Source organism: Aythya marila (genome assembly GCF_965140915.1).
Source record: "Aythya marila genome assembly, chromosome: Z".
In the NCBI taxonomy this organism is placed as follows: Eukaryota; Metazoa; Chordata; class Aves; order Anseriformes; family Anatidae; genus Aythya; species Aythya marila.
The window spans coordinates 15,437,530-15,453,523 of NC_139080.1; the positions used below are offsets into that span (position 1 = coordinate 15,437,530).

Consider the following 15,994-nt stretch of genomic DNA (forward strand, 5'->3'; position numbering starts at 1 on the left):
GCGATAAACTACTGCATTCCTTGGATTATTCTCTGTACAAGGAGTGTAATACAAGGAATTAAGCACGGGATTGTTAGTAGTCCCAGGATCTTTTCCCTTTCCTCCCAAGTGCAATTCAATATTGGTTTTCTTTCCTCTGCTTTAACTCATCCAGATTCAGAAAAGTAAAATTCACTGGATTACAGTCATCACATACATCAAATTTGATTGATAAGGGCTTACTAAAATTTGTGGTGATGAGACTTTTCCCAATTAACCTTCCTCCTTACTCCATATATCACATCCTCTTTTTCTTCTTCCTCCTCAGCCAGCCCCGCGCTGGGGTGAAGGGAGTGGGAACTGGGGCTGCAGAGAAACCCAGAGTGGTTACTGACTGGTTTTTGAGTATTCCTGATGAGACTGAGTAAAACAACAACAAAAACAACAAAACAAACAAAAACCTAATGCTGAAAGGCTAGTGACTGACCGCGCATAAAACAACAACAAAAAAAACCACAACAGTACTGACTAAAACCATGCCTTTTATTAGAAAACAATAGGTATAAATCTTTTGGGCAACTTTATTCAATATGGAGTCATTGGGGTGACTTTAATACTTGGTGTCAGTTTCTGGACAAAAGCATGTTTTTACCGTTAAAATGCCTCCCCCCAAGTTACCCTGGCAAGTTCTAACCAGGTTGGTCACACAAACCTCTACAAAGCTACACAACTTGAACAGACATTCATACACTCAGACGTAGCAATGTCACATCAGATCTCTCATTTACCCAGTGATGCCCCACTATTTGGCCCCTAATTTTTGCCTATCCACATTATACAACTGTGGTATTACAATAACAAATTACACATGTAATTTGTCTGGCAAGGCATTTAATTGCTGCCTTCTCATCCTTCATCCCTCTTATACTTCAAAGCCTCGTCAGACATAGCTGGGACAACTCCTTGGAGGATACAACGTATTACAGATTTTCACTTTCCAGAAGCAGCAAGCAGAGATTCAATATCTTGAATTATTTTAGATGTTTTTTCCAAAGCCTCCAAGATGCACCCTTCATTGAGTTCTTCAGTATCAGTTCTATTTTCTGTTTTTCCAACAGCAATTGTAGATGGATTGGTTTTTGCAGCTGCTGTCCTTTCTGGAACATTGCTATTATCCAATATATCTAGCATGAGTTTGTCAAGAAAAATTCAAAGCCTTCCTCCTAATAACGAGAAAAACGCTTTGCCGTATCATAATCATGATTCTCCATTACAGAGGCTCACATTTCATACCACAGTAATTACATAAAGCTAAAAAATGCTAATGTTTCTAGAAAATGTCTTTAACTAAGGCTTCTATTTGCCGAATAGTTAATTTAAAGGAAACTGATGTTACATTGCAAAGTTTCATAGCGTGTATGTTTTTTCATCCTAATAAAATTAAAAGTCAGCATAAAGAGAGTTTTACACTGCCTTTAAAAAAAAAAAAAAAAAAAAGCACTGCAGCACTGCATACTTTGTGAGCTGGTTGGACAATCCTGAGGTAGGTGATAAATAAGACAGTATTTTACTGTAACAACATGCCAAAAGGCAATTGTACCATCCCTCTTTCAAGAACAGATTAGCAGATGGTTTTAGTGGAATTAATATATAATCTATTAATAGCATATATATTACATATAATAAATGGTGAACTGCAACACTCATTATGGAAATTCCCTATTTTGTTAATGTTTTTATTATGTTTTGTACTCTGTTCTTATTGCTAGTGCTGTTGTAAAGGAATTGAACAAGATTAATGAGAAAACAGTGACTTAAAAAGGTGCTTTTAAGAATCAGGTAAAGCAGGAAAAAGCAGGTGAGAACAGAATAGAGAGCTTCTGATGTTCTGAAAATGCAGGTCTGAATACACAGATGAACAACAGAATATCAAAGTAAAAATCTTCACAGCTTTCAAAAGGATACAGTTAAATCTCTGTATTTTTTCAAGCTCAGCATCAGCAGACCTGTCCAAGAAAATAAAGATTTTTATAATAGTATCTAAAAAGCTTCTCAACTGTACTTTTGTACACCAGATTTTAATTTCAATTCTCAGAAATACAGAAAATTAGAAAGAGAACTCTAAGTTAAAAAAGCGTTTTTTTTCATACTACTAGCTAATGGCTGCATTTGTTAATCATTTGTTTCTAAAAATCAAGGCTCAGCTCTAAAAATAGACTCTTTGCTGTATATTTATGTGTGTATATATAGATAACATTTTTGTTTCACCATCTACTCCATCTACTGCATCTGCTATAATGTGATAAGTGAATCTGTAATCAGATTCATGTATCACATTTGTAATATCTGATTATGTAACTACATGATGTCACTAGACCTTTGGTCAGTAGCATTTATTAAGAAGGACAAATACGTAACAGATCCAGGTGTCATTTAAAAGTTCAAAGTACTATTTTGGACAGCTTGCCGTTCTGTTAAAAGTCGCCTTTCTTAGTTTAGTTTCTCATTTTCACTTTGCAAGATATTATTTCTATAACATGAATCTTATAGTAATATTTGGCAAGGTCACCATAATTCTATTTTTAGGGGAGGCAGAAGCAACATAAAATAAACTTCACCTAGAATTCAACTTACTGTACATTTTAAGTTCCAACAGAGAAATATGAAGTCACACAAAATAAAAGGATTTACAGTTTTCTTTTTGGATCCTTAGGAAATGCTGTCTATAAAATTCAGAGTTTATAGTCTTTTTGAGTTTTATTTTCAACATTATTTAGAATAAAAATGAGTACCAATTTTCTTCAGTTACAGAGTGTGCGGTATGTTCAGGAGTCTCTTTGCTTTCATTCAAACTTCTGCACCATTCTATTACTGTTGTGATGTATCTGTTAACATGAAAAAAAAGTTATTTAGATGAGAAACACACTGTTAATTCAAGATAGAAACAAACAAACAAAAAAAAGCATTAAGCAATGAATCTGGATTCAGCAAAAAACATGACTAAAAGTCTAGCCTTTTCTCTATGTTTCTTTGCCCTTTTTGGATTCACATTTTTAAAAAAGAATATCCTTCATATTTAAATCTATACAGTCACAGAAAATTATAACAAAGCCATCTGATTTGAAATGAATAGTGTCCAAATGTTATTTTTTGTGTGTGCATATCTGCTTGCTGAAATGCAGCAGAGTAAGCTTCTGATGATTTGCATAATAAGACTGCAATTAGAGCAAGCAGATTAGAGAAAGCAGTCTGTAGGCAGAGGTCAATATCTGTAATAAAGCAAAAATTGGATAAAGTGCTTTTCAGCTCTAGATGCCAGCTTTATACAGCACAAAGATTTTTTTTTTGCTTACTCACTGATTTAAGTGCCAAGTTGGAGCTCTAGTTTGAGGTTGGCTGATTTTATTTTTTTTAAAGACATTACATTTCCATAACAATTATACTGGAATGACTGAATGCAGTGATCCTGAGTCATACAGTTCCTGAATCTTAGCCAGATATGTGTTTTTTATCATTATGTATTTGGGCTTTTTTTTTTTCCTCTGATACATTTCCAGTAAAAAAACATTTCTACATATAAAAGGGTTTGCTTAGAGTTCTTTACTTATAAATTATTTAAACTACTTATACCTTTCATAGATTCCAGGATGACTTATTTTTATTAGCTGCTGTACCCCATCAGGAGTAGTTAGCTTACACCAACCTACATTTTCATTTACCTTAGAAGGGAAAAAAAAAATAGTATTAATTTTCTGCTTTAAAGAAAAGAAAAAAAAGCAAGTGAATAACATTTGCTAATTTAAAAATTAAATTATCTGTGAACACTCCACTTTAAACAGTTAAAGTTTGTGTTTTGCTATAAGTTGCTTATATTCTGCTATCACAGATATGGGGGGAAAAAAAGGAAAACCTGGCATAGAAAATACTGTTTTTTGTGTTGTTTGAGATATTTCCAATAATGTGTAGGGATGTCTCCAAACCTGTAGTACTTTAGTTTCTTCCTACGTTTATCATTAATGAGCGTACAGATTTGAGCTGGCTCACATCATAAAGTTACAATATCTTTTAAGAGGCTAAGTATCACACTTTTATTGTTTATAGTACACATATCCTCAGGAACATCTTTTTGTGTCTAGTCACCATAGGGTAAAAGCAAAGAGATGGAAGCCAAAAGTCTCAGCAGTCAACTTTAAATTCCGCTCTGACATAATTTTCTCTGTAGTGCCATTTTACCACCATTGCCATTTTCACCACTTTGTAGTGCAAAAGTCAACATAATCTTTTTACTTCAATATTCAGTAGATTAAAAAAAATATTTAAAAAAATATGTAATTCCATATCCACAAGGCTACTCCTGAGCAATTTTTCACTATTCAGTTGCTCAATTATAGATATTTTGAAATAACACCAGCACCACCACCACCAAAGAAACACCCCCTTCTTACACTGATATGAGTGACTTTTTAAAAGGATACAATTTTATTTTTTAGGCATGAATTATACACTAAAATATTTTTCCTCCTCAGTTTCTGGGTAAAATACTCACAATACATTTTGCTGTCTTTATGTGCTGTGTAGTTCTATGCCTATTATACTAGCTTGAGAGCAAGCCATGGCAGAAAACTGCTTTGAATCACAACTCTATCAAAAGAGCTCAGTTTGTATTTTATAGACAGAAAAACTCTTGATTTACTTACCCCATTAGTTTCCTAATAACACTTTTTAATGAAGAGTTTTAAGAGTAGTGTATAAACCATAAGTTACCTGAATCTTTCTACAGCCAGAGCTGAAATCCCAAACCATATTCAAGGTGATTCCATCCGTAAACGTAGCATGGACTTTATAGTCTGAGTATACAAGAAGTCTTCCAATGCTGGGAATAACCTTTTCATCCAGCAAAACAGGCAACATTTCCCGTCCGTCTGTCTCAGGTACCTAGAACCAAACAAGGACATAAAAAAGAGGAAATGTCACCGCTGGTTGTATCTCTCCCAAATTTTCATGTTTTTCTAGACCATAAGCAGCTCTCTTTATCATGCAATTCACTGTTTTCTGCTTCACCAATTTACCTTAACAGTCTGTGGTGATGGTTCTCAGTTATATACCTTTTCATCTTTGCTTAAGATTTTTCCCTCTAGAATTGGTCCTACTCCCTATAGCACATTCAGTCATCTTTGTAACATGGGAAAATTTATAAATTTTCAGCTACATACCATCTTCCAGCAGCAGAGATGATAGTTATGAATTAATGATAGTTTTGTCTTGTAGCAGTACTGAAGCATTCTGAGGAAAAAACATATTAAGTATTAAGAATTTTGTCCTTACTTTAGTATCTCCTACACAGCTGTGATCTTTGTTCTGTAAGTTACAGATGCCACCAGTGATATAATAAATTTGCTTAATTTTCATATGTAATAATAAGTATCACATGTAAGTTTAATTACTGTCCTTTCACAGTTAGAGGAGTTAATATAACAACAATGAAGGAGAAAAATAAGTTACTTGGTTGCCTGAGTAATGATGGAGGATATAGAGTATGGACTTCCTGGTACATCAGGAGGAAGACTGTTTACTGAATACATCTTCTCTTCTCTCTGCAGTAAACAGCAGAAGAAACAGTAGTTATTTATAGGTACTGTAACATGACAAAACTATTTATAATCTTGAAAGAGATGAAATTTCTGACCTCCCAGACAACTCTAACCACATTTAAATTCATCGCAGAAGACAGGTATCTCCTTTAAAAGCTAAAACAAACACACAAACAAAAAATGCAGTTGTATCCATCCCTTAAGTCTCAGACACATTCACAGTTTTCATACACTCAGCATGGACCAATAGGTTATTTTATCAGAGAGTATCGTTCATTACTGAGTAACTAAGTTTTACTACAAGTTAGAGGCCAGGTTCAAAAGGTGCAGCATTGATCCTTTATACTGCTTTAAAAATACAAATATTCAAGAAAAAAACATTGAAATTAGCACACACAACTCAATAAACTTAAAAGAAAAAAAAATAAAGTTAAGAAAGAGAAGTGGAATAACAGCGATGCTAAAAAAACTAATCACTTGAAAGCAAAGTAGAATCACCTGAATAAGGGGTCTTGACTTTAGACTACATATCCAAATGTCTTAAAACACAGCTGCTAAATTGAAGGAATTCTGAACATATTTTTAAACAGTTTTATTCCTACCTTGTTTGTTCCTTTCTGGATTGCATAATGCACGAAGTAGTTTCCCAAAAAAGCTCCTTCAGACTTGAAAAATGATTCATCACCAGGATAAATTTCTGCAATGTTTCTTTTGCCATGGATAAATCTAAGAGAAATAAGAAGACTTTTAACAAGTATTTAAAATGCTGTATCACTAGACAGTACAGAATAAAGCACTAAACATATTTTCAACAACTCTCAAAGGAAAAACTTTATACTGTTTCACAAACAGTAGGGCACACCAATTATTTTTTCGATTATTAGCATTACCAAGCCACTTTTGCAGGGTGGAGGTGGGGACAGGATTAGCATGTTCAGAAGGAGAGCCTTGTGTTGAGGTAGGTATCTCACAAAAGATGTTCAATGCCCATTCCACTGAACACAAAATATACCAATGCAAAAGAAGGAAAAGATATTATTTTCAGGGGACCAGCCCTCACAGGTGTGCACAGAAAAAAAAAAAAAAAAAAAAGCTGTAGAAATGAATGCTTCCTAAACAACCAAAGTCTTCATTTCTGCTGCACCTGTGTTTTTTTGTTTTTGTTTCTGGTTTTTGTTTTGTTTTGTTTAAGATTGCCAGTCTTTTTCTTGTGATCTTGGAGCATTACGCTTATTTAATGGCTCAGTTCTGCACCATGTGGTCAGATGCCTAAACTTCAGTAATGGGACTTTAAATATTACTGGGCCTTGTAAGACTAAGTATGGCTACTCACCATACTTCCAAATAAGTAAGTTTATTATTATATATAACTGAAAACACTGACAAAAATTTTGTTCAGATTAGATAAAAATTTAGGCAATCAACTGAAAAAAAAAAAACACAGAGCGTATGGGAGAAAGATGAAAGCTTTAAAGACTGATTATATTTTTATCAAAAACTTTTGAATGCTGATAGTGACTGTGGCCCTTTCAAAGTTTGTATAACAGATTTGCAGAGCCTACTTTACAAAATTCTTATTTAAATACAAACAAACCAAAACATACAGGCAAGCTGATTTTCCAGGAAAATCCACAGTAGAGTTTAGCTGCTTGTAACATGGGAATTACACAGGTCACCAAGACAAGCATTTCTAAACGTGAAATCTTTAGCATCAATAGAAGTGATGTAATTTGCCAAAACAACAACAAAAAAAAGGCACTATAATTGTCAATGAAGTCTGTGGAAGTTACAGTTCTCTACTTAAGTCTCTTAAGAAATCTGACCACTTCTTTAAAAGCCTTAAGTATGATTTCAAAATCTTCGTTTCAGGCATACCTGCTTTCAGACCTGGAACTACAATGTATTAGAGAATGAGAAGCAAATTTTAAGCTCTGTCTTTAAGCTCTAAGAACAAACAAATGGCAGCCATTAATAGAATCTTCCATAAAGATTGTATCCATCCTCTAAAGGAATGGTAAAGGGACAAAGTAAGACATTTTATCTTGAAGTTTAATTCCCATAAAAATGAAGTCTTTCAAAAATGAAATGCATGACTTCCTACATACCTATAAAAAATACCTTCGCACCATACAATTTCAATTAGCTGAGGGTATGAATACATTCCAGACTCTTCCTTCTTTTGTAGAAAAAAGTCACAGAAACTCCACCTGTATAAAATACAATAAGAGCTTCAGTAAGATTGAATGTGTTTTCTTTTTTTTTTTTTTTTTTCTTGGCTGGTAATTATTTCTGTATCCTAAACAAAAATATTTTTCTATACCAAAACAGATGCATGCACAACTACTCAAAAGAAAATAGGCCATGTATTTCCAATGTCCTCTAGTTCCTAGGATACCTAACTAGTAACTAGTTCCTAGTTACCAAATTTATTTTCTCAAACCTACAATTATTTTTTCAACTATTTTTAGCAGGGCTGACAAAGAATATATGTCATTGTCCCACTTCAGAAGTATCATCTATTCAGAACCGAAACAAAAACAGAAACTCTAATCCCAGCACGGTGTTCTTTTTCAGTACTCTCTTTTTCATTTACATAGCATATCAGAAATATTTTTTGTTTGTTTGTTTGTTTGTTTTTTTCCTCTGGACTAATGAGTTTTTATTTTTTGACAGTAGGATAAAGAATGTTGGTTTCACAAATTTCATATTTCAAGAAGGTGATAACAAAATAGGTTATGATGATATTTTTTATTTCTTACAGTTAGATTTCAGTTATTTTGCTAAAGGTTGAAGTTCAGAATTGTAGACATATGTTAACAACTAAAATGCAAACAGTTTAAATTACCTGTGTAAATGTGGTGCTCTGCAGCTTAGTGGCAAAGCTGTAGGCAAACGAGATACTGTTGAACATGCTTTGGGGTCTATTAAAACATCTGCTCCTATAGATGTATGGTCATTTCCCTCACATGTTTTCATTTCAGTCTTAACAGTATGTAAGTTATAGCACATTAATGCCAAAGACAAAGGGTATTTCCATTCTTCTGGGTACGAGGAAACAGACCAACACTGTGTAACCCATGTGTATTCATAAGAACAGTTTGTGTAAAACATAGGAACTCTATCTCTGTCTTTTTGGTCCTTTGGTTTGGTTGGTTCTCTGTATTTTCCTTCAGCACTGCCATGTTCATTCTTTCTACATTCTGCTTTCGTTTGTCTTGATGACGTTTCTGGAAGAGAATTTTTACTTGATTTTCCATACTGATCTTCATTTTGATAGTTGCTGTTCTTTTGAGAGGAATGTGAATATGCTGCAGATGGTTGGCTGACTTTGCATAAGAACTCCACAGTAAATTCTTTCTGCAATCCTGACAGGTAAAGGTGGGCATAACCATCTAATGATGATATCTTCACATTGCCATTCTTCATACATCTTGTCAGGTCAGCAGTAACAGGGTCAGGCCATCTAACTTCTAAGACATCACTGAAAAGAATCTAATACAAGAAAAAGGGTTGAAATATGCTTCAAAATAAAACTTACATGCTTGCCAGAAATTACAATGGAGGGATTGTGAGTTTTTTGAAATAATTCATGTCTTCTGCATGCTGATGTATGGCATGAAACATTAGTCTGTATTTATTTGCACACGTGAACTCAGAATATCTATCATTCAAATCATTTTCCTCCTGTTCTAACAGAATTATTTCTAGCAATATGCTTATAATTTAATACCCATTCATAAACCAGAAAGATGCATGGCCAACTGACCAGGCATAACTGCCCACTGACAGCTATTTCAAGCTTGTTAAGAAACACTGAAGATAAAGCTCAAGATCAGGAAATGATCAATATCATTATACTGATCATATCTGTTATCAGTGGAATTCATGCAAAGTCCACATTAAAACTGTGTACACTGAAATGCAATGTAGTCTGAATTCTACTATTTATAAAATTAAGCCTGTAAAATGGCATATAATGTACCATGGCATATGCAATATGTACCATGTGCAATGGCAGATGTAATATGTTCTTAAATGAAGCAGCTGATTCTCTACAAATTGCTCCAAACAAACACTGCATCTACCTCACTCCTCAGGTTATAGCTTTAACCAAAGAGGTGGTATAGCTAAATACATATAGCTAAATAAATACATATTAGCTAAATAAATATAGCTGAATTTAGAAAATGCACTAATCACATTCTGAAAGAAACAAAACAAAATAAAACAAAAAAATCAAGATAGAGAGTGTTTTTCTAGGCACCTACAAATGTTCTGCCCTAAAAGGACATGTATTTATTTGCATTGTCATTATGCCTGATCACTGCACAGGAAATACTCTTACTCTGCTCTCATTTGGAGACTCCAGGTAAAGTACTGGATCCTACATGAACAAAGAAATGCAAACCCACTTCAAATAAGGCCTGAAAAACTCTCTTAGCAGAAGAGTATTCATTCAGTTTAATCAGCTTTGTCCCACCTGACTGTTTGCTATTTCAGCTGGGACAGAGTTAATTTGTTCATTGTAGCTGTCGTGATGCTGTGCTTTCGATTTAGGATGAGAATAATGCTGATAACACACCAATGTGTTAGTTGCTGCAGAGAGGTAATTTCACAGAGCCCAGGACATTTCAGCTCCTCGTGCAGCCCTGTCAGCAAGGGGACTCAGGGACCAGGAGCTGGAGGGGACACACAGGACAGCCAGCCCAGGCTAGCCAAAGCGGTGTCCCACATAGCCTGGCTTCATGCTGAACAATAAGACAGGGGGAGTCAGCTAGGGTGGGGGGAACAGGGACAACATGACTGCTTGGGGACTGTCTGGGCATCGGCCAGCAGGTGGCGAGCAACAGCATTATGCGTGAGTTTTGCGTATTCATTCATTCATTTCTTTCCTATTAAGCTGTCTTTACCTCAACCCACAGGTTTTACTTTGTTTTTCACCCTGATTTTCTTTCTCATCCCACTGGGGGCAGGGACAGTGAGCAAGCAGCAGTATTGTGCTGAGCCGCCTGCCAGGTTAAACCACAGCACTGATTGTAAAACCAAACCAGGATCATACTTCTGCCCAGAGTCCAATAAAATGAAACATGGCAACACGAGTGCATTAGCAAAGTGAAAACATCTGCCAAAGGTATTTAGGGCTGGCTAAAAATGAAAATTGACCATAAAGACTTGCAAAAGGACCCTAAAAACATTCAAGGGACTGCTCAGTAAGGCTGCAGATAACTATTTAGTGGAGATAAATGGTGTGATTTAAATGAAGAAAAGAAATCCTAACTTTACATACAGAAGGATGGGCTCTGACCTGACTATTTCCACCAGGAATGAGATACTGGTGTAATGACTGACTGGTAACATACTCTTTGATATCACATACTCCAAATTTCTAGGAAATTAACTAGACATTAAAAACAAAACAAACAACATAAAAAAAAAAAAACAACAAACACAACAAAACATACAACTACTGCTGAATACATTTATGATTAAATCTGCATGTTCAAAACTACGTACAGCTCTAAGCAGTCCACTTAACTGACAGGATCCCCCTTGTCAAGCCTCCTAAAGATACAGATGGTCAGCATGGCCAAACAGAGCCTAAGTGAATGGCATTTGTTTGAATTTATGCATAAGTGAAGTAATACAGTGTAACTGTAGATGCATTTTTGTATGCAGCAGCCCTGTAAAAATAGTATCATCACTGCTAGTAACAGGTCACAGACCTTATGCTAACTGTGCCTTAAGATAACTTGTTCCAGGTCCCAGAATGGCTTGTTAGGCTCGTGACCACCTTGTTATGAGACCTCGCTGTGTGTACTTGGAACTTGACAGCTGGTATCTCTTGCTATACTGTACAGCTTAAGTGTGACAAACAGCAAAGGCCTTGAAAATATCGGCACTGGTGGAAAGTAGAGGGCACAGAAAAACAAGCTGAATGTAAATTACTGGTCAGCAAGGGAGTACAACATCAGAAGCTACAGAAACACCATTCTTGCTTTAAGGAAAGCAGTTGTGGCTAAACCAAGAGGACAAGAGCCCAGCAAAAAAGCCACTTACTGTGGCTTTCAAAAGTTACTCCTCAGCATCCTGAAGCAGGTAGTGCAGGTGTAAAGTATGGTTAGGAACTGTCTAGAAACTCAGCCATGAGAAGATCCTGAACCAGAAGGTGGGAGGTTACCCACTACTGCACATAGCAGAGCATCAGCTCTGTGTACATGCATAGTGTATACATGATAGGGCTGTTAAGGTCTGACTGCTGTAAGTATGTGCTGATAGTCAATGTTTAACAAATAAACATTAGCACAAAGCGTGCTGCTAATGGAATGCCAGTCCAATCCAGGTGTTTCATCAGTCTTTTAAAGAATATGAAATATCTGGGTTTTAGTCTTACTAAGACCGGGTGAAATCTGTACTGTTCAGCTGCTAAGGATATGCAGGACTAAGGACAAAAAACTAAGCAAGATTTAAAACTGTAAATTGAAACAGCAGTATTCCAAGTGAGATGACAAATGTGTGAACCAAACTGTGCACTGTCAGTTTTCAAGGCCTGTACTCGTACACACGCGTGTGCAATTCTGTAAGCCCACTTTGTCAGACTTCCAGGGCAGCTCAGTTTACAGAAGCGCTGTGTGTGTAACACTTACAGTCTTTCTTTCCGGGGATATAAGGCTTGAAGGTAAGTACGGCCGAGGGGAAAACTTGTTCCGGAAATGCAGAGCTCGTGCAACTTGTTCCTAATTAAAGACGAAGACAAAAGCAAACAGTGCCATCACAGGATCTCTGGAGGCGTTCGCACACCGAGCCCTTAGGAGGGCTGTGCAATGCCCCGCTCCTCGCGGAGGCGCCTCCCGGCCCGCTCCCCTCCCCTCCCCGGCCGCCACGTACCCTGTGGGCGCTGAGGACGAAGGCGACCCGTCGGCGGCAGGTCTCTGCCGGCTGCAGGGGGTGTGCGGCCGGGGGCAGCGCCTCCTCGTACAGGTACTCGGAGCCGCAAGGCGACAGCAAGAGGCGGCCGCCCCCCGCGCCGCGCAGCTCCACGGAGCCGTCCCCGAGCAGCGCCATCAGGCCCCGCGCCGCCATGGCGACCGAGGGCGGGCGGCCCGCCGGGCGGGAAAGGCAGGGCAGGGCCGCCCAGCTCCCTCAGCGTGCACCGCCGCTTGAACTCTTTATTTATGTATTTATTTATTTATTTTTTAATATGGCTGTTTGGAGGTAACAGCCCCTTCGTGCGGTTCCCGCTTGCGGCCGCCACGCCCGCTGTGTTTGTGGCGGCGTTCCTGAGGCGCCGGCTTGGCAGGGGGGCTGTGAGGAAAGCAGGCACATAACAGGAGAATGGCAACGGGTAGCTCTACAAACAGAGCTTATTGCTGCTTGAAGTCGTGGCTTTCGATAACGAGGGGAGAGAATGACGTGGGTTAAAATCCAGAAATGAAAATTAGCAGTGTGGATGCCCTGACTGCTTACTGGTAACTGTGCTACTTTAAGACAGGCGTCTTTCGACACCTGTGTTTGCACCGAGGACAGCTGCCTGGGGAGCTGTTGCAGCAGTACCTGCTGGTGTTCGTCCTTGCCCTTGCCCCTTCGGCCTGTAAGCGGCTGAGTAATTCATTAATTCATTTCCTCCACATGTTAACATCTCTGGAAAGTGAGGAGGCGGCTTGGGTGGATTGAGGAGGCAGGTTGCCGATCTACAACATAGCCCAAAGACAGATTACAAATAAATTATTTCTCTTGTGACTGCTGTTCTACATACATATACTGAAATCTAATCCATGTACTTACTTGTAGTGGGATCTCAGCAGCCCTAGCTGAATAAAGATTTGACAGATTAATATCCCAAAGGACAATTTATAATTTAGTTTGCCTTTTTGGAAGATACATACATTACCACCACCACCCACCTTTACAGTTTAATCAAAGCTATTTTAAATAGAATGACAGTTTGCAGTTAAAGGACAATTCATTACCAATGCCTGGTTAAAGCACTAAGTAAACGTAATTCAAGATCCTTTGCCATAAAATGGCACTCTAGATCACATGGTTCATCTTGCTGTAAAAATAATTCCTTACCTTTGAAAGTACATGTTTCTTAGATCAATGTGCGACTGTGGAATTGCATAAAGGACAAATTTCCATCCTCTGCTGAAAAAGCAGTTACAGAGGGAAGGTCAGCTTCCAGTCAAGTGGCTACAGAAATAAGAGTGCACCGAAATAAATCTGGTTCTGTTTTTAATTACTATTTTTCTGCACTATACTTGCCTCAAGCAAGTTTCAGAGTATATTTTTAGATTATGAATTATTTTTATCCCCTTTATTGTAAAATCTAGTAGTGTAAAGATAACTGGTTTTAAAGTAAGCAAGTATAAGACTTGATAGAGATAGAACTGGACTAGGGCTCAGAAATGCAGATTCTAGTCCTGGTTGAGCTTTTAATTATTTGTATTCAATCATTTAAAACACAAATAATATTAGTTCTCTGCTCTATTTTTTTTATTTATGGAAGATGCATATTTTTTCTCTGGCAATTTCAGTGCTAAGGTAGGAACCCTAAACTTGGAAGCTAGCTGTGGAAGCAGGTCAAGTAGACTGAAGTAGAGGTGACAGAAGCAATTCAGGAATATATTTACATACACATACAGTAATGTTCTCAACGTTTGGCTGAAATGGCATTTTTCTGTACTTAAATCAACTAGTAGGAACCATGCACGTAACATGGATAATTAGAACTATAATTGTGTTAAAGAGAAGCAAAGTTGCAAACTTGAACTTGCTAATTGCGTAAATGAGTTCTGTGTAGAAAGGAGAGAAAGGCAGAACATTTAGAGATGAGAGAAATAAAAACAAGTATCACAATCTGGAGCACCTGTCACTAAAGCTCAGTGCCATAATGGATGCTGCTTAAAAAAAATCCTAACTATACATAATCTGTGCTATCTGATGTAACTAAGCCAGTTACTTCTGTCTGTAGTGCTACAATTACACTTAAAACCAATATTCAAAAAACTACTGATCATGTTTTTCCTAATAAAAAAGTAGGTTAGTAGCAAAAGCTCTTAGCAGACGTGAAAGGAAATTACTGAGTAAAGGTTTCTGAATATGTAACTCATTTAAAAACAAACAGCATGCAAAGTGACCCATCTTTCAGCCCAGCATGAAGTGACTAAGCAAAGTGAGATTCTCATATTAATCATTTTTAACTCACAATTGATTTGTCAATAGTGGCAAATATCGTGCATACTTTTCATGATGTGTGAAACTAACTGCTTAGTCGCATGCATGAACTCAAATGCAGTCTTTCTTTGCAGAACTAGTGTTTAAAAAGTTGGCTTAACTTCTCCCCTGAAGTTTAATTGCCCTGTTTTTCTGACTTCATGGGCTTGCCATTATGAAGAAAAAAAAAATAAAAAGAAAATATCTTTTCAAAGGGTTTTTCATCAGACCAATAAATGAAAAGCACCATAGCACAGTGCACCACTAACTTGAAAATGCTAGTGTAGTTGAAATCATCCCTAAACCCCCCAGACTCACCTCTGTGATACACAGAAGAGCAGTTAAAAGTGGGCAGACAAGCTGCAAAAAGTGATTGTTACAAAACAAAAGCTGCTTCATTCGTTTCCTCATCTCATTCCATCCTCACTAATTTGTATTAGTCTCCTGTGAGATTCAAGACAAATAGGAAAGATAGTTAAAAGGTTTAAAGCAAACAGGATCTTGTTTTTCTTAATCAATAGAGGAGAGTTAAAACCATTTTCTCCTTACTGCAATGCAAGTCTACAGCTCTTACAAATGTTCATGTGCACATAGAACACCAACTTCTCCACTGTTTTGAATCAACATCCCAAAACAGAGCTTTAAATAGTTTTTTAAATAGTTTTGCTGGAAAAATAGGAAAAGCCTATTTTGCAAAACTTGATCTGAATTGTTTAAAATATACAACTCCTAATTCAAACATTTTTATACAGGATGACTTACAATATTTCTTTCTTACATCTACATCTAAGATTAACTGTCCCCAAAAGCTCACAGGATGTTTCAGGAGTTGGACTTGATGGATCCTTAGGGGTCCCTCCCAACTTGGGATATTCTGTGATTCTATCATCTAGATACATCTAGAGTCAGACTGCTACTTTTGATAGAAAGACACTAAACAAGAAATGTAAAAGTAAGCATAAAAGGCAGAGCCCCTTGAAGACACTTAACTTACTATCATGCATGGGTGAATCCTTGTTCTGTGGTCATACTATCGAGATTTTCCATTTTCAGCAATCTGTTTTCTACAAGATATTTACTTGTGAAGTAACGAAGAAAACTGACCTACATTTGAATTAAAAATTTTGTAAGAAAATTATGCACAACTTAAAGTCAGATACTTCACACAGACATTCTCTATCTGAAAATTATTTAATTTATACTTCTATTGTTTC

At 36.8% G+C, this 15,994-nt stretch overlaps 1 protein-coding gene across 7 annotated transcripts; it reads right to left on the bottom strand.

Annotated features, from left to right (window-relative positions):
- Positions 1 to 516: 516 nt before the first annotated feature.
- On the bottom strand, positions 517 to 15,881 carry LOC309890129 (uncharacterized protein C5orf34 homolog). Of its 7 annotated transcripts, XM_082783705.1 has the most exons (17): positions 15,775 to 15,881; positions 15,099 to 15,224; positions 13,641 to 13,757; positions 13,353 to 13,490; positions 13,122 to 13,258; positions 12,456 to 12,872; positions 12,215 to 12,304; positions 8,416 to 9,062; positions 7,676 to 7,777; positions 6,173 to 6,296; positions 5,482 to 5,573; positions 5,193 to 5,262; positions 4,744 to 4,914; positions 3,610 to 3,698; positions 2,772 to 2,864; positions 1,945 to 1,985; positions 517 to 1,163 (listed from the first exon to the last, which is right to left on the bottom strand). In XM_082783705.1, exons 6-17 carry the CDS (start codon positions 12,648 to 12,650, stop codon positions 970 to 972), a joined length of 1,908 nt encoding a protein of 635 aa, XP_082639831.1. In that variant the 5' UTR covers positions 12,651 to 12,872; positions 13,122 to 13,258; positions 13,353 to 13,490; positions 13,641 to 13,757; positions 15,099 to 15,224; positions 15,775 to 15,881; the 3' UTR covers positions 517 to 969. The 7 variants fall into 7 exon arrangements, with proteins under 7 accessions (XP_082639831.1, XP_082639829.1, XP_082639833.1 ...); XM_082783703.1 differs by having other exon boundaries at positions 12,456 to 13,258; positions 13,641 to 13,709; XM_082783707.1 differs by lacking the exon at positions 12,456 to 12,872.
- Positions 15,882 to 15,994: the final 113 nt, after the last annotated feature.

What these genes read in the sequence shown, in the direction of transcription:
- LOC309890129 (XM_082783703.1), bottom strand. Translation starts at nt 12,650, where the DNA reads ATGGCGGCGCGGGGCCTGATGGCGCTGCTCGGGGACGGCTCCGTGGAG. An exon ending in TCGTCCTCAGCGCCCACAGG is followed by an intron (nt 12,305 to 12,455) that starts GTACGTGGCGGC and finishes GTCTTTAATTAG; the next exon opens with GAACAAGTTGCACGAGCTCT. An exon ending in ATCATTACTCAGGCAACCAA is followed by an intron (nt 5,263 to 5,481) that starts GTAACTTATTTT and finishes TTTTTTCCTCAG; the next exon opens with AATGCTTCAGTACTGCTACA.